At 38.2% G+C, this 17,876-nt stretch overlaps 1 protein-coding gene across 1 annotated transcript; it reads left to right on the top strand.

Annotated features, from left to right (window-relative positions):
• The first annotated feature begins 329 nt into the window (after positions 1-329).
• Positions 330-13,767, top strand: LOC103710190 (exonuclease 1). The gene is made up of 14 exons (XM_008795833.3): positions 330-584; positions 2,543-2,662; positions 2,975-3,098; positions 3,289-3,426; positions 3,593-3,802; positions 5,213-5,388; positions 5,486-5,558; positions 8,852-8,975; positions 9,990-10,204; positions 10,300-10,354; positions 10,439-10,764; positions 10,864-10,903; positions 13,160-13,379; positions 13,466-13,767. Exons 1-14 carry the CDS (start codon positions 424-426, stop codon positions 13,518-13,520), a joined length of 2,037 nt encoding a protein of 678 aa, XP_008794055.2. The 5' UTR covers positions 330-423; the 3' UTR covers positions 13,521-13,767.
• The last annotated feature ends 4,109 nt before the right edge of the window (positions 13,768-17,876 follow it).

Genomic DNA, 17,876 nt, shown 5'->3' with positions numbered 1-17,876 from the left:
TTCGTCAAAAAAATCTTTAAACTATTTTCCAAACGGTTTATTTCACGGAGTAGACCTTTCTTAAATCATGAGAACTAAAAACGAGCCAAATGTGCTTTGAGATTCGATTTTTCGGCTCCTGCCCCGACGGGACCAAATATTCTTAACGCGAGTGCTAAATACTTGACCGTTATTGTACCACTTTACATTTACGGCAAAACCTAAAACTCTAAGGACACGCGAACAGCACGTGACATATCTCCCCGATTTCGTTTCCCGCCCGATCTCTCTCCCTCTTCTTATTATTTCTTGGGGGCAAGCAAGCTACGAGGCGAGCGAAGGGGAAACAAGGGAAAGAGGAGAAGAGAGAAGAGGGAACGATCGATCGATTGGGGTTGGGAGGGAAGAGAGGACGATCGATCGATCGAAGAGGAGGGGTTGGGAATGGGGATCCAGGGGCTTCTCCCCCAGCTTAAGTCGATCATGGCGCCCATCAACGTGGAGGAGCTCCGAGGGCAGACCGTGGCGGTGGACACCTATTCTTGGCTCCACAAGGGCGCCCTCTCCTGCAGCGTCCAGCTCTGCAAGGGCTTGCCTACCTGCAAGTACTGTATCCATTCTTCCATCCCTTTCCTCCGGTTCTTGTTTCATTTCTTGCGAGAAAGTTTCGTGATTCTTCTTCAATTCATGCACCAATACGAGATAAAGAAGGGTATTTGTGTTCTTTTCGCAATCTTTTCCCTTTTTTGATTCTGGGTTTCTGTTCTTGATTCATTTTCCCTCAATCTTTGCCTCATTTGGCCGCGAGTTTTTGTTTCAATTTTCCTTTTCCAATTTTTTTAATGCATTGAGGTTTTTGTTAAACAAATCTCAAACGAAAAGAAAGAACAAAAGGTGGAATTTATAAGTTGGGTCAATGTTATTTCCTCATTTCTGCTACGAGTTTTTAATCTTTTCGCGTTCTTCTATGTTTTTACGAACCCATCTGAAGGAAGGAGGGAAAGGGATTTTTGATCGTCTAAAGAGAGTTTGACACAGGTCTGCCTTTCTTTCTTAAAGTTGGGACGAATTCGTTTGGAATATTTGTTCTCTTTCTCTATGATTTTCTTTTGAACAAACCCGTATGGAAAAGAAAAGGAAGAAATTTGTGGTCGTGGAAAGATGATTTCACATTCCGTCTTTTTCTTGGGTATAACTTGTCGGTTCCTTTTCCCCGTCTTATCATACTTTTGCTGAGAAAAATTTCCGTTTTAAAATAAACAAGACAAGGAACGAATATGCACCCTCCCCCCTTACTGAAAGAGGAAAAATAATGCAGTAATCACAGAAGAGATAATGCAACATGCATCTGTTTTTCTCCCCCTTTCCTTGGGTCTAATTCTTAAATTTTTCCTTTTCCCCCTAGTGCCTGCTTATATAGATATTAAGACAAACCTGCACAAAAGGAAGATGAATAAGAAAAGGGAGGGAACTCGTAATAGTGCAAAGATTATCTGATCTTATAATTGTACACTACTTCCTTGCCACTTGTTGTTAAATGAAATAACGAGCAAGATATCAAAACTTATCTTATACCTGCTCACCTCATAAACATGCTCATGTGGACTATAAAAATGCTCATGCTACAAATTTTCTCGGTTGATGATTATTGTTATTTTGTGAATGATGAAAAATGAACAAGAAGCCCTTGAAAACAGGGAATGGAAATTTGTATTCCAATTATGTTAATTTCATGCATGCGAATATGTTCACATGTTTGGACTTGCAAGTTTACGATGGATAATTTATACTCTTCTGGCCTTTTTTGTAAATTCACACTATCCATTTCCCTGATTGTCAATAGTGTGCATGACGATAAAGTATAAGAAGCCCTGAGAACATGGAATGGAGTTTCTAACTCAACTAGTTAGTTTCGCGATCTCCTTGTCACTTTGATGTCTCTGTTTGCCCTAAAAAACCAAACAGTTGCATTTGTTGTACGAAAAGATAACAATGGCTTTAAACCTTGTTATAAAGTGTCAATTTCTGCCATTACAGCATCTCACTTATTTAGATAAATAGTTGCCAATTATCACTGCTCCATAGTAGCAAATATGTCCTTTTTTCTTTCCATTCAAAATTCTATTTAGAGTTCCTTTTATATTGTTTGCAATAATCATCAATAAGCTTATGTTTTTTTTTTATTTTCTATTTTCAATGCCACAAACATTCCTTTTTGACCTCATCTTTCAGTAATTCTGTTTTTCATATTCACCATATGTAAGCCAGCAAGTCTGTAGCAAAGGCTTCAATAGTTAGGATTTAAGTCTTTCATACTTTTTTGTTTTCATAGTGGTGCTTCTCAAAGTTTAATTTTGTCATTCATGCCTAGTCTTTAATAGAGTAATTTGAAATATACATGCTTCCTCGAAGGTTGAAACACAGAAACTCATTGGTATCATCTTTGTATATCTACTTTATTGACTATTTGGGAAACAGATTTGTATATCAACCTATAATGACTATTTTTCATATTTCATTTATACAATATTAAATGAAATTAACTATGATCTTGAATTTCCAGGCATATTGATTATTGCATGCATAGAGTAAATATGTTACGGCATCATGGTGTCAAACCTATTCTTGTATTTGATGGAGGGCTTCTGCCAATGAAGAGTGACCAGGAAATGAAGCGGGCAAGGTACTAGTCAAAATTAGTTATGTGGTTCTGGTTTTACAAGAACCAAAAAAAGAACTTTAGAAGATACATTTGTAACACCATATTTTCATTTTGATTGCATGCATTGAAGTATAATAATAGAGGCCACTGTCTTGCTGTGAAAATGTTGCTACATTTTAACAGTCTATTAGGTACAAAAAGAAAAGGTGCAACTTATAATTTTTTTTAAGGGCATTAACTCTGACACTCCTGATAGTAAATCATGTTCGTGCTTTATCAGTTGTCGGGGAAAAAAAATCCTAACTCATGCTATAAACTCTTATTATAATGCAGGGCAAGGAAAGAAAATCTTGAGCGTGCAATGGAACATGAGGCAACTGGCAATTCTTCTGCCGCCTATGAATGTTACCAAAAGGCTGTTGATATTTCACCTTCTATCGCTTTTGAATTAATACAGGTAGTATAAAATAATATTCCATAATCTTGAAGATACAACTATTTGAACTGTTCACTTTCAATATGGAAATCACATTTCTTGCCATTCTAAAACTAACCATTTTATGCTTTTTCATAATTGATTCTCTGTCTGTATCTTCATTCACAAATAATTGCAATATATACAGTAAATTACGAATGCTCTATTGCAGGTCTTGAAGCAGGAAAAAGTTGATTATATTGTGGCACCTTATGAGGCTGATGCTCAAATGACATTCCTGTCCATGAACAAGCTTGTTGATGCAGTCATTACTGAGGACTCAGACTTTATTCCATTTGGCTGTTCCAGAGTAAGTATTTGTTAGATGACCTGGTTGTCTGCTTTATGATGTGCTATGGCACCTTTCCCTGCTTCCCCCTTCTTTCTCTTTATGTGCTCCTTTCTATAGTAATCTGTTTGTTTTGTTATCATTGCCTTGTTTTATGAGATGCTAATTCTCAAGATACTTCTTCTAGATTATCTTCAAAATGGACAAATTTGGGCAGGGAGTCGAGTTTCAGAGTTCAAAGTTAGGCCAGAATAAGGAGCTGGACTTTACTGGATTTACTAAACAGATGTTACTTGAGATGTGCATTTTTAGTGGATGCGACTACCTGCAGTCATTGCCTGGTATGGGTGTCAAACGGGCTCATGCACTTGTCCAGAAGCTAAAAAGCTATGAGAAGGTAGAGGAAAAATTTCTATGCACATGTTTCAATGTTTGTTATTGACAACAAATAAATAATATACCTAAAAGAGTAACTTAGCATTGAATTGCTGATGCACTCATAAGAGTGAAATATTTCTATCAATGCATTCTTTATTGTTATGTGAACTCTAATATGCTATGATAATTATGTAATGCTGACTGGTCACATAAACCTAGAACATGAAGGGATGCACCAACACTCAAATGCATGTGCTCATGGCAGGGGGTTTGGCATGTGTGGCTGTGTGCTGATGCTGAGTGCACTTATGTGTGAGGGAGTGGATTTCATTTTTGTTCATGTCTTCATTCCCCATTTTGTCATAATTGCTCTCTTAGTTGAATTTATGATTTTATCTTCATTGTCCATTTCCAATAAATACTCTCAGTTGTAGGATAGTGTTAGTCCAATTTGAAAGAACCAAGCTGTAATAGTTTTCATGTCTGTACCATTACTTTTAGTTTTTTCCAATAGGACAGCTGTTCAGAACCAAAACACAATTATGTCTACTTTCTGTCATCACTGCTAGCTTTTCCCATTGCATGGCTGTTTTTTCTATGCTAGGTTATAATTTTATGTGTTTAATTAGTTCGCTGCTATATGAAGAGCAAGAAAAGAATAAGGAGATTCTCAGCGTACTAATGACAGAAGCCAAATCCAAGTTGCCCAATTGATAGTGGTATGGGAAGGTGAAGTGGTGCTTTGGAAAATGTTGAGATGTGAGAATACTGGGGAAGAAATTTTGTATGATAATTTAATATCATAGTAACTTAGTTTGTGAATTCATTCTTTTCCAACATTGCAAGAGCCTGCATTCTCAAATTCCCTTGTATCACCATGTGTATGCTTTTGTTTATTTCCATCCCTCCCTGAGTCTTATGTGATCATTAAAGCTGGTTGAGCTGGTGCACTTGTTGATTGGTGTTGTGCTGACTAAACATTACAGTTGAGGACTAATATATCTGAAAGTGAATGAAGCAAAATAATTCTGAGCTGACAGCACTTCGAAAGGCCTTACTTAATATCTAGATTCAAGGTGTTGACCAATAAATGTGACGTGGCATATGGGAAAACAATGATTACTTGCATTTTAACCTAAAAAGTGAAGATTAGTCATCTTTCTCATCCCTCTAACTTGGGTATTTCACTATCTAGTTATGGACCTCTTGAATGTGATATTTGGACTGAAATGGTAGACTATCTGAAGTTTGTATGACATGTTAAAAATGGCAGTGGTTATGTCTGATCTGCAGTGGAGAACTGAGGACAAAAATATACGTCATTTATCCCCGTTGGTTGTAACAGTTCTTCCATATTGAAGCTACACCTTTAATTTCTAACTTCAGTGCATTCAAATGAATGATGTGTTTGATGGATTATTTATTTCAGGTAATTAAGCACTTACGGTACAGTGCTGTCTCTGTCCCACCTCTTTATGAAGAAACTTTCAAGAAAGCGATATGGGCTTTTCAGCATCAGAGAGTTTATGATCCTGTAAAAGAAGACATTGTGCATCTATCAAATGTTTCTCATGGCCTTGGCGAAGACTTGGATTTTTTGGGCCCATATCCTTGATATCAAGTTTAATTAATTCTTTATAGATGTATTACTTTCATGTACGTCCTTTTCATTGTGATAACATCTTTTCTTAACTTGTCATACATGGTTACCACAAAATGTAGCTAAAGGCATAGCTCAAGGAGATCTTGATCCCTTAACAAAGATGCCATTCCAGGTATAATTGAATCGGTTTGATTTTTTTATGATGGATTACACATGTATTTTAGTGCTTATTATGAACTTCTGCTTCATAAAGTCAGTATCTTTCATCCATTACTCGGTTCAGACATTCAATATATGTCATCATCTAACTTTTTTGATGGCAGGTCGTGTGCATGCATGTGCACAGACATGTGTACACACTGACAACCATCTTCCCTTGCCAAGGGAAGTATCATCCACTTCATGGTCTAATTCTTTATATGGAACATCTTTGACCTATTTTTGTCATATATCAATACCATTCCTTTATATGGTTGTTTTTTCCTGTTTTCTTATAAAAGTTTGTGATAAAAATACCACTCTTTTTAGCATGCTAATAATTTAACATGCTATTAATAAAAATGGCTATGGAATGTAAGGTATTCCACTTATATCATAATTTCTTGATGAGCCATCTGCTTTGTGCAAGTTTATTGGTGATGGACTTACTTTTTATTCTTGTTTATATTGTATGCTGTGCCTGGTGATAGTTTGTCATATTGAGCTCCATGAGCGAATTGGCTTGTTTAATTTGAGTAGTTATCCTATGTGAACAGTCTTCGTAAGAAATTCACTCCTTTGAACTTACTCATGCCTTAATGAAGGGAGAATTTAGAATGGTACAGATGCAGGGGTGATGTGGAAAGGGTAGATAACTGACCTTAGGTGCTCATCTAGATTTCAGTGTTTGCCATTTAGATAGGATTATTGTGAATTTGTAAGCTTTTGCTTGCTAGGTACATCGCCATTTTTGATTTTCTTTTCATCCCTTGATAGCTTATCATCATAAAATAATTCACTAGGAGCAGTAACCTAACCAATCAATTAGATTCTGAGACTCTGAGCCTTTGAAGTGGTGCTAACATTACCGTCACTTGTTCTATCCTATGCTTGTTTTCTAAACCATGATATCTTGTGCTCCAACATCACCAACGATGGACCCAAGCTTGGATGAAAAAAGATGGAGGCCACATTAGGTTGACAGCTAGTGACAAAAAATATTTCAAACCATGGTCTGCCGTACCGATCGGTACAGGTTGGTACGGGCCGGTACGTACCGGTACTGAATGGAACCGGTATGGTACAGCTATATTTTTCGGTTCCGACTATTCGCAACCCGTATCGGTCGGTACTGGCCCGTACCGACCGGCTCGTACCGACCTCAATTTTTTTTTGGTTTTTGGCCCAAACCAGCCAAACTGGTATAGTACCGGTTCGGTTCTGTATGGTACCGGTACCGTGCCGGTATCGGTGCTTACTGGTACGTCGATATGGTCGGTACAGCGGACCTTGTTTCAAACTATGAAATAAATCCAAAATTCAACATTTGTGAATCCTAGGGTGCCCCTTTATTTTAGATGATGCTGCATACTAGCCTAATAGTGGTGGAAGCAGGCCAACATTGTCTAGGTTGTCTCTTGTAATAACATTGGAGGCAAGGTCTGTGGAACCGTCCTGAATCACCTGGTTTGGGACGGCCCAGGCCATACCGGTGGTGGACTGGGACGGATCCGGCATTGAAACTGAGACGCCATCGCCGGAGGGAGAGAAGGAGAAGAGAAAAGAGGAAAAGAGAGAGTGTGAGAGAGAGCGGGGGGAGAGGGAGAGGGAGGGGAAGGAAGGAGGGCCTCTCTTTTCCTCTCTTGTTCTCCCTCTCCCTCATCTCTTCTACTGTGTCAGTACAGGCCCGGCCAGGCACGACGCGGGCCCATACCGACTCGTTCTATTGGGCAACCGGTACAGTGCCCGGTACCTATTCTGCTGACGTTGATTGGAGGTAGCCCTAAAAGAAATTCTTGGCCTATGAGTATAAGGTTGGCCTAGACAGTTGGGATAAGGCGAGCTCTTTACGGTGTTCTGTGCTGTCTTTTTCTCTTTTACTCATTTATTTTTTGTTAAGTTCTATCCTTTGCGGATATAAGGATGGAATCTTGGGGATACGTAAAAGATTTTGCACTCACCATATATTGAAGTATGCTAGAAATGTTGCTGTTATATTGGTAATATCATTGCATACTAAGAGGAAGAAATGAGACTCTACAGGTTATTCTGGAAAACCAGCTTTTCAAATTATTCTATGGAGAATAATTTGTTAAGGTAAACTATTCTTGATGGATTTGATGATTTGGCTAGCTAGTTCTGAAATACAGATATATCGTTCTTCAATTGACAATGTATAAGGAACATGCGAACCATGCTTGTGCAAGTGGTCTTCAAGACCAGATAGTCATTTCAACTTTATTTTGTTTTTAAGATGTCTTTCTTAGGCTTGCTGGCAGCACAAGCACTATACAATTCTGGTAGCCCACTCAACGACAAAGGCCATTCTCTGAATGCTTGTGATATTCTGGTCTTTCGTTTTTCGTTGCTAATCATGCTATCCTGTCCTTAAATAGGCCATAAGAAATTTTGACAAATCAAGTTATGCAACTTATCCTGGAATTTTCGTTGATCAGATAGTTTTTAAGATTTTATGCTGAATTTGTGCGGTTTTCATACTCTTCTGTGATTTGGTACTTTATTTTACTATTTGTGTATAAACATAAATAATGCTTGCCATCCCATATCTTTTTGGGTCACCAGTGTCTATTTGAGGGTCAAACTGTTCAATACTACAATGCTCATCAAGTCACAAGTACTGTCCACAAGGGTCATCACTGATGATGATGCTGATTGACTTCTGATACATGCTGGTAGAAAATTTTCTCTGACCAAGACATTTGCAATATGTAGCTGGTAGTGAGCATTTACAAATGTTATTTCAATTTATTCATGGCTTCAGCTCTTTCAGGACTTGAACTTATTGGATTATGACAAGGAGATTAGATCTTGTACAATATTCCTAATGAAATGTACTGGATTTATGGGTTCCCTACCAGAATAATAGGCTAATAGCATATCATCATGATTGATCAGAAATGAAAACTTCTGGTATGCAGTATTTAGCAATGTTTAGGAATCTAGCCATGGTCTCAAAGTAAATTATTTTGATGAATAGGAGTTAGAATTTGTTGGCCTGTATCTTCTGAATTCACATAGCTGTCCTATTAGTCCATAAATTCTTCTGCTGTGCATTCATTTTCATTTTCCTTACTTCATGTAGTTTTGTATGTATTTTTTTGATCTTGTTCCTCTCATAAATTGCTTCTCTATATTGTCATGATTACCAGCCACTATTATGCTATACATATTTGGATGATTCATAAGCTTTAGGGACTGTTTTCTACATCTATCCCCTGATTCTGCTATATACGATTTTATTTACAGGGGAAGGTAACATGCGGTAGCTTGATGCTTGATGGGAAATACTCAATGAAAGAATCTGCTCCTGCAAATGGAAGGAAAAAGCTAGATTTGCCTGTGCAGAAGAATGTGTTGACCAATTACTTCTGTATCCATTAAATAACTTTTACTTTTAACCATGTTCATGTGTATTATAATCTAGTGACCTGAAACTCCTTGAGTCAACATGGAAAAAGTTGATTTACATTAATAGTTGATCCTTATCATATAAATCTACCAGCTGGGTAACCATGCTGCTAGTTCTTTTATAGCCATGATGATTATAAATTTATGAGCTTTGTTTGCAAACTCCTAGAACTGTCATATGAAGATCACCGGTTATACTTTTAGGTTCCTTATCTTATTTCTGTCTTTTTCATAGAACTCTATTTTTATTTTTTTATTATTTATTTTTGCTTTGGTGATGTGACCACTCACTAGTTTGTCATCTGTTTGGTTACTCTTCTGAACTTCAAATGTCAAACTCTTAAGTCTTATTCTATGCATAAGTGACATCATAATGATGTAATTAGTAATTTTAGTATCGATATTTCCCCAACTAAATTTTCTTCTAAGCCTTTTTTATAATTTTGAATGTTTAACTGATTGCCAGTTACAAAATCTAATAGTGTCAGATCAACAACCAATAGTTTGATGCCTGTTACTCATGATATACAAGTATGATAACTAAGCAATTGATTTGTTTAGCTGTATGTTTAGCTAGAACAGCTTTTACAGTTCTTCTCTTTTAAAAAGCTGCTACCTGTTGACCTGTTGTTCATCTGTAACATTAAGTTTTTGTATAACTGACGTTGCTACTTTATGCTACTCAATCTGCAAGGATTTATTAACAACTGTTTGTCACATTTGGTTTCTTTATTATTGCCTTTTCATTTTTATAAATGCATGATTATTTGAATTCAGAATAGTGTTGATAAAATTGTTCATCATGTCTACAACAGTGCATCGCTATACCTGAGAAACATCACTAAACTGATTGAGTTTGAAGCTTCATTTTACTTCCCACAACAGCTCTTTCATAGATTACTGTTTGTTGCATAAACACATTAATTTATGCTTGTATATGCTTGGTTCACATAATGACATTCTTTAACATTGAAAGGTCTAGCATCACTGGAAGCAAAGCGGAAATTCAGGGCCCCAATGGTCATGACAAAGCAATTGGTGACGACGGAATCATCTTCTCCAAGCTCTGAAAATCATGATTCTGATTCACCTATTTCAGCTGAAGAGACAGTTACTTATGCCATAAACCAAACAGAAAGCTCTTTGCCTAATTCTGAAAACTTTGGCTGTAGACTTCCTTCCGAGGATTCTGTCAGTGATGCTAGCAATTCAGTATACATCCTTTCATGTTCATAGTTAGATAGTTAAAAGGATCTGAATCAAGTTATTTTTCTTTGTCATATCAGATGGAAGTCAACTTTTCCAGTAAAAGTGAGAAGCTTATGGGGTTACCTTTAAATGGTAAGTTTGAATATTTCTCATTTACCATTATTTCTAGGTATTAACTTGAACTTATTTTGTTTGTTTAAATGACACGTGTGCCAGGTGATTTTTTCAGTTTACAACATCCTTCACTAATGGAGCCAAAGCATGAAGCACTAAAATCATTTTTAGCATCACAAAAGGAACAAAGATGTGACTCTGCAATGGATGCTGTTGAAAACAATATGAAATCTGTTAACAGAAAAATCATAGTAAGAAGTAAGTATTTCAGGAATAAGTTATTGGATGCCAATGATTGCAAAAGTCAAAATGAGGAGCCCTGCATAAATAAGGAAAATGCCTGTGAGATCCCTGAAGACTGTCCTGTTTCCAAGACAACCTCACCTGGCAAGAAAAGAAAGTTAATCGATGTCCCTAATGTGCACAGAGTATGTTTCTCAATTTTCTTATTTTGTTGGGGTTAATGATTCATGGTTTTTCACCAAATTATGCTCCTGCACACTCTTTAATGCAACATATCCATTCAGGGACCTCTGCCATTGAAGCATGCACGAGGAGCTAGTAGTGGTATGCAATGGTTTTAATGACGAATAAATTAAATCATTCTTTTATTTGATTCTTCTAAATTATTATTTGTTAATTCTTGACCAAATTTATTTGTACCTGTCTTCATTGGTTATAATATGCTTTTGTTAAACAACAAAGTAGTCTTGCCATCGTCTTTAACCAATTGGCTTTTGATGTCTTCTAAATATTTGTTTCAGAAATATATGGCTTAACTATTTTTTTTGGTGCACTTATACTTGACTGATGTCAGCATCTTTCCCAGATCTTACCCATGCTCATAGATTCTTGTTCCTTAATTATTTGAAGGTGTCTTATTGCAATACTTTGATCCTCCCCCTCAAACTTATCAAGTAACTTAACCTTTTGTTTCATGAAAAAAGAGTGATATAGGAGGAGATCAAGGAGTCAGCACTTTTCATAATGCTCAAAACCGGGAACAACTTGACAAACACATGCATGAATGCTCTTGTAGTGATCAATGATGTGGTATTAGCTTATTTATTAATTATGCTTATGGATTTATGCATGTTACAGACAGGTATACCTAATGCATCTTCATTCACTACATCAAGGAACTTATATTTGACTGATGTCAACGATACGCCTAGATCTTATCCATGCTCATAGATTCTTATTCTTAAGTTATTTTGAAGGTATATTATTGCAATACTTTCATGCTCCTCCTCAAACTTATCAAGTTATTTAACCTTTTGTTTCATGACATAAGAGTGATGTGGGAGGAGAGCAAGGAGTCGGTACCTTTCATAATGCTCAAAACAGGGAACAACTTGACATCGCATGCATGAATGTTCTTGTAGTGATCAATGACATTGTATTAGCTTATTTACTAATCATGCTTTTGGATTTATGCATGTTAGAGACATGTATACCTAATACATCTTCATTCACTACATCAAGGAACTTATATTTGCTTGATGTCAACAACATGCCTAGATCTTACCCATGCTCATATATTCTTATTCCTAAATTATTTCGAAGGTATTATTATTGCGATACTTTGATGCTCCCCCTCAAACTTATCAAGTAACTTAACCTTTTGGTTCATGAAATAAGAGTGATGTAGGAGGAGAGCAAGGAGTCAGTACTTTTCATAATGCTGAAAACAGGAAATAGCTTGATAAACACGTGAATGGATGTTCTTGTAGTGATCAATGATGTTGTATTAGCTTATTTATTAATCATGCTTATGGACTTATGCATGTTAGAGACATATATACTAATACATCTTCATTAACTTCAAATGGAGAGACAAGTGCCCATTGCAAGTGTACATGTACGGCATTTGCCCCCCAACACAAGATTCTCACAATAATTCCAGTTTTGATTATATATTCTCTACATCTGACCAAGAGGGCATGGATGCCTGCAAGTGTTGGCGTGCGCAAGTGTCTCAAAGAGTTCTTGTCTACTCAATGAATTAATAACTACATTTATCTTTTTTTTTAGTAAAAAAGGACTGGAAAGCCCTCCATAATTTATTAAAGAGAGAAAAGAAGGATTGCAAGAGAGGATAGATGAATCCCAACAATCAGATTTTGGAGTCTCATACACTCAACTGTAGACTCCCAACATGACCTCGTAAAGCGTTGAATTTTCCCTGCTGTCCAGAATTACCCGAGTTATTCTACTCCTTGAACAATGGTAGGGTGGATCTAAGGACACCAGAAAAAGACTTCTTCTTCCCTGTAGGAAGATCCTTGCATTCTGCTCCTTAACACACAACTGACGGCCATCACTAGCTGAGCCCACACTCATAGAGTTCTGGTGAATACACGCTTTCCTTCTCCATTACCAACCACAGAGAATAAACAGTAAGTCTACCAGATAAACCAAAGCCAATTCTCAACAGCTGCCAGGACTTTTGACAAATGAGCAGTTATAGAAGAACTACTGCATTTGTCTTGGATACTAAATTATCTGTTGGGCTCAAAACTATGTAGGACCCCATATGTCTTGCCTACAGATTTGATTAATGGATCTCAATCTTTAAGACTACCTTATAATCATTTTCTTGCATAATATAAGCTATTCAGATGCAACATATTGTCAAAGTAGTTTGCATTTCATTTTTGTACATAATCTTCAATATTTCTATCTTTTTTATTATATATGTTATAAACCTTTATCTTTTTGTGGCTGCGTTCCTCCTGTCCTAGTTCTCAAAAAAAGAAAGAGTTTATATGCTGTTGTTTGATAAAAGACATTGTTGTTGATAGATGTGCTCCTATCTTGCAGGTTGTCATGTGGCTAATTTAAACAATAAAGATGCAAATATTAAGGCTGATGGAAATTTTGGATGTGACGTTTCCCATTTGAACAATTATACTGATATAGCAGAAAAATCAATGGAAAAATTTGTGTCACTTATATCTTCCTTCAGATACACTTCATCGGGTTCTCGTGCAAGTGGCCTCCGTGCTCCTCTAAAAGATGTGCAGAATACATGCCCAGTAAGGTATAAATTTTATGATCTTTGTTTTTGGTTATTCTTAGATAGTTTATAAGCTATCCAACACATGACACAGTTCTTTTTTGTTGAAGGACGGCTGTTGCACCCATTGATATCGGCAAATTTGCATATAAACCGAGAAAATAACCGTCTGAGACCTCTTGCAGTCCCAGGATGTGATGATTGCCTTAAGCTGAGCTATGCATTTCGGAGTTCACATGTTGTAAGTAATAGCCAGTGTTCATGTTCATTTATCCATTGCGTGGAAGTAGGCTTTGTATGGCCTCTTCTTATCCATTTTGTTGTGGTGCACAGATGTAAGTAGAAAACTATTCAGGATTTAAAAATTAATTATGGAAATAACATATTAAGGACTTGTACTCCAAAAAAATTTCATCGCGTGTATTCAGATTCTGATTACTGGCTTTTCTGAGTTTTTGTTTCTTGAAAGGCTTGCATGACTCCTTTAACTATAGTCAGGTCTCCTGATTCAAGGCATCAGAGCTTATCAAACTTTTTTTTTTTTTTTCCGCTTTGAAGACTGCACTGCTAATATGCTAACTCAATTTGGGCAGTAATCTTGAAGGGGCATAGCCAGTCTGGTTATGGAACTGTGCTGTTCCTATTACGATGGTTTTTCAAAATTAGATAAGGAAATTTCAGGAGTGTTTCTATTCTCTCTACCCACAAGTATGGGGATAGTAACAAGGAGGCTGACTGGCTAGCAGGCCATGCAATCTCCTTAGCTTACAGCTTCTTCTAGTCTGGCGATTACTCTAGGAAGCTGAAGGACTTGCTGTTTGCCAATTATGTTGTTGTTTCTTATGTCAGGAAAGCCTGGGTTTCCTATTGTTTCAATTCACGAGGGCTTGTCAAAGGGGAAAAAAGAAGAAAATTAAGACCTGGTCCGTTATACAAGAAAAAGGGTTTAGGCTTTGCAGGATACTACCTTGTATTACCATATCTAAAATCTCTCAAGCGTTGCCAAGCGTACTATTCTTCAAAGACTTGACTGCAGCATTTTTTTTTCCTCCTGGAGAAAAGGGGAGGGGTAATCCACCCAAATTATCCTTCAAAGGCTTACATACTTATAAAGCAACTTTATCCATCTCATCAACTAACAGTTTATATTTGTATTTGCTCAGAAAAAGCACATTGTATGTTTGTAATTCCATTACAAATCACCACTTGGACACCAATGCTTAATTAATGGGAAGTGTGAAGATACGAACGTCAGCTGACTGAAGGTGTATGTTCGCCAAGTGGAACCCCATAATGCACCTTTTGTTTTTAGTTCTTAACAAACAAAAACCCATGACTCTACAACAACCAAAGAAAAAAAAAACTAGTGGCATTTTACTATGAACTTTCTCATTTATGCACATTTCTTTCCATTCTGTGAATCTCCATATGATGTATCAAAGAAAGTATAACTTCACCTTTGAAAAATTTGGTGCAGGTCCCCATGATTATTCTGAGCAATGAATGGGTGCAATATGCACAAAATCCACACATTGTATAGAAGTGTCATTATTGCCTCCCATCAACTCATGGATTGGATGGGAGAGATTACAGCACTCATTATACAACAAAAGCCCCAGTCAAAGTATGCAATAATGTGGAGCTGCAGTTAATCCGCTCATTCAGAAGTCCTGCTTCTTGATGGTGCAGGCGAAAGACAGCTGCCTTACTGTTTAAATGATTCAATGGAAGATGAATCATGACCAATTTCTTTCCTGGTGTTTTGCAGATAAACTAGGTATCGCACATAGAGACCCAGATGGTTATGTTCAAAATTCCCTAAGCCTTGGGGGTTGCAAGCAAAACTTTCTAATTATCGTTTAAGTGAAACTTCTACTCCAGTAACAACAACTGACCATTCGAGCACCTCAACATAAACATTCTATCGTAACTGAACAGCTTGCAGGCCAACATGTTGATCTTCCATGTGCTTTTCCTTGCATATTTTGTGGTTGCATGGAAGTGACAACGTTAATGGTACAAAGGAGAAAGTGGATGCCATTGCACTGAATGCTGTCAGTTCGAATATCATAATTACTCATACTACACAACCTATCTGTGAGCGATTTTAAATAGAGAAATGACGAGGGGTTCTCGAATTTAGTCCCATATCGACCGTTCAACAGAAAGATCTGTGCATTAAATAGAGGGTTTCAAAGCCTTTCCTCCGGACGAGGGCTCCTTTGCGGGACAAAACCATGAGGGGTGGGAGACCTACGTTCGAGCTCGCAAGGCCTGTACCCTGAGGGGGCGGGGGACCTACGTCTCGCTTCGCACGATCTGCCCCAGAGCGGACAATACCTCGTGGGGGGACGCAGCTCGCTTTTCCTGCTTGGATCGGTTGGGACTGTGCTGTTGCCGGGGCAAAATCCTAACCATCAACATTTCCTGTTCTAAACTCACAATACTAAAAATTGCACATGGTACTTTATGTATGCCTGCCAAAAATGAACTCAGTACACAGAGTTCAAAACATAAAATAATGATTGGAAGACAAGAAGTTCGCCAGGCTAGAATTACAGGAAAAAAAGATAGTAGACCAAGTTATCAGCTTGAGTTGATCATTTCATAAACAGGTTCTTTAATGCCAAGCAAAATTGTATCTGTAGAGACTGCAGTCTTCTGCTGCAAAGGTTAGGCGTGAAAACTACAAATGGCTGAATCACGTGCACCATTGTGACGAGACCCCCACAAAATTGCCCGGCAAAGATGCCCATCCAAGTGTAGTTTGATGCGGGCTCGGTCACCATGTTCGGCCGTCTGATGGCCATAGAAGCTAGGCCGCACCCAAATGGCATGACTAAATTGGAGCGCAGCCCACTCGCACGCATCAGCAACATGCACGCGCCATCAGCAGCAAGCGCGCCTGCACGCATTTAAGGGCGACAATCATGGGGCCATTCGAATTCAAATGCTCGCCATGCGCACAATCCGCCGACTATGCTGCCTGGAGCACTCCTGAGCGCGCCTCACGCCCAGCAGCCCGAGCTCATTACGCGCGGCCGAGCGCAGGCTATGCCAAGACCACGTGCAGATAGAGGCCATTGCGCAGGCCAGTCACAACCCGCGCAAACCTTTCCCTGATCAGCGCCCCACCCGCGCTTGCCAACCGCCCAACAAGCTGGCATTCAAATTCAAATTCAAATTCAAATTGCTGCAGCCAATCAAAACCGTAGCCAAGGATCAAGCTACATCCAACTCAACCAACCAACAACAGCCCATGCGCCAACTAGCAAGCATTCAAATTCAAATTCTGCAACTTAATAACTGCAGCCAACAAAACTGCAGCCAAGGATCAAGCTGCATTCAACTCAGTCAACAAGCAACAGCCCATTCGCCAATCAGCAAATATTCAAATTCAAACTATGAATTTGGATTCAAATTCTGCAACTTAATAACTACAGCCAACAAAACCGCAGCCAAGGATCAAGCTGCATTCAACTAGGCCAACAAGCAACAACCCACGCGCCAACTAGCAAGCATTTGAATTCAAATTTAGAATTTGAATTCAAAATTTTGCAATTGAATAACAGCAGCAATCAAGCCCAAGGATTGCGCTCGGCAGTTCCATCCAAGCAACCATGCACGCCACATGTCGCCCTCCCCTTTCCCTCATTTCAAATTTAAATTCAAATTTGATTGCTTTTCAAATTCAGCAAAGAGTCCTTGTAAAAGCCTATATAAGGCTTGGGTCAGGAAGAGTTAGGCATCCTGTGAAGTATTGTTTTTTTCTACAAGAGTGTGAGTCGGCCAAAAAGCTTGGGAAAGCATTGTGCCTTTTGTATTCAGCTTGAGCTTGGGCTAAGGTTGGGGTAAATCAACCCCTCCCTATATTATTTTGTGTTTCTCTTTTTAGAATCAAATCAACAATCTTTTCTCTCTTCGTGTGCCTCACGTGTTGATTCCACTTGGCTGACCAAAGGAATAAGCTGCAACTAGTAATCCCCTTGATTGATCAAGGATTCCAAGGAAGAAGCCACCCTTTTTCTTGTGCCATTTTCAAGATAAGCTGCAGCTAGTAATCTTGGGCTTGGGGCAAAAGGATTTTAAGTGTGCCGAACATTCAAATCAACTCGACGTTGCCTATCCTCGGTCAAGGCGACACTACCAAATCTAAGGGCGGATGTTAAGGAGCCTAGGACCCCAGTGGTGTGGAGGCGGCCAACTGACGCACCCCATCACTATTGGTGCTTTCATTGAGAACCTTGAGAGAAGGATCTCTGGAGGTAACACCACACCTACACTACTAGATCTACATTATCAAAAGAGCTGTACATGCTATATCTTTTGTGTGGAATGGTTATCTTTAAAATTCAACATCATTATCAATTGCGTGGGAATGTGTTGCTCAGTATTTAGGGTTGATTGTGAGATCTGAATTTTGTATTGTGAGATGGGAGAGACTTGTAAAGAGTCCTCGATCCTTGTTTTGTTCAGTTAGGGACAGCATAAAGAAAGGTTACCGATAGTACCTTATACTCC

This window comes from Phoenix dactylifera, chromosome 16 (genome assembly GCF_009389715.1).
Source record: "Phoenix dactylifera cultivar Barhee BC4 chromosome 16, palm_55x_up_171113_PBpolish2nd_filt_p, whole genome shotgun sequence".
NCBI classification, from domain to species: Eukaryota; Viridiplantae; Streptophyta; class Magnoliopsida; order Arecales; family Arecaceae; genus Phoenix; species Phoenix dactylifera.
The sequence above is the reverse complement of the archived record's forward strand: the minus strand, read 5'-3'. Positions and strand labels throughout refer to the sequence as shown.

Coding starts and splice junctions, on each gene's coding strand:
- LOC103710190 (XM_008795833.3), top strand. CDS start 424: ATGGGGATCCAGGGGCTTCTCCCCCAGCTTAAGTCGATCATGGCGCCC. Junction 3,803..5,212: donor AGCTAAAAAGCTATGAGAAG/GTAGAGGAAAAA, acceptor TATTTATTTCAG/GTAATTAAGCACTTACGGTA. Junction 10,355..10,438: donor TATGGGGTTACCTTTAAATG/GTAAGTTTGAAT, acceptor CACGTGTGCCAG/GTGATTTTTTCAGTTTACAA.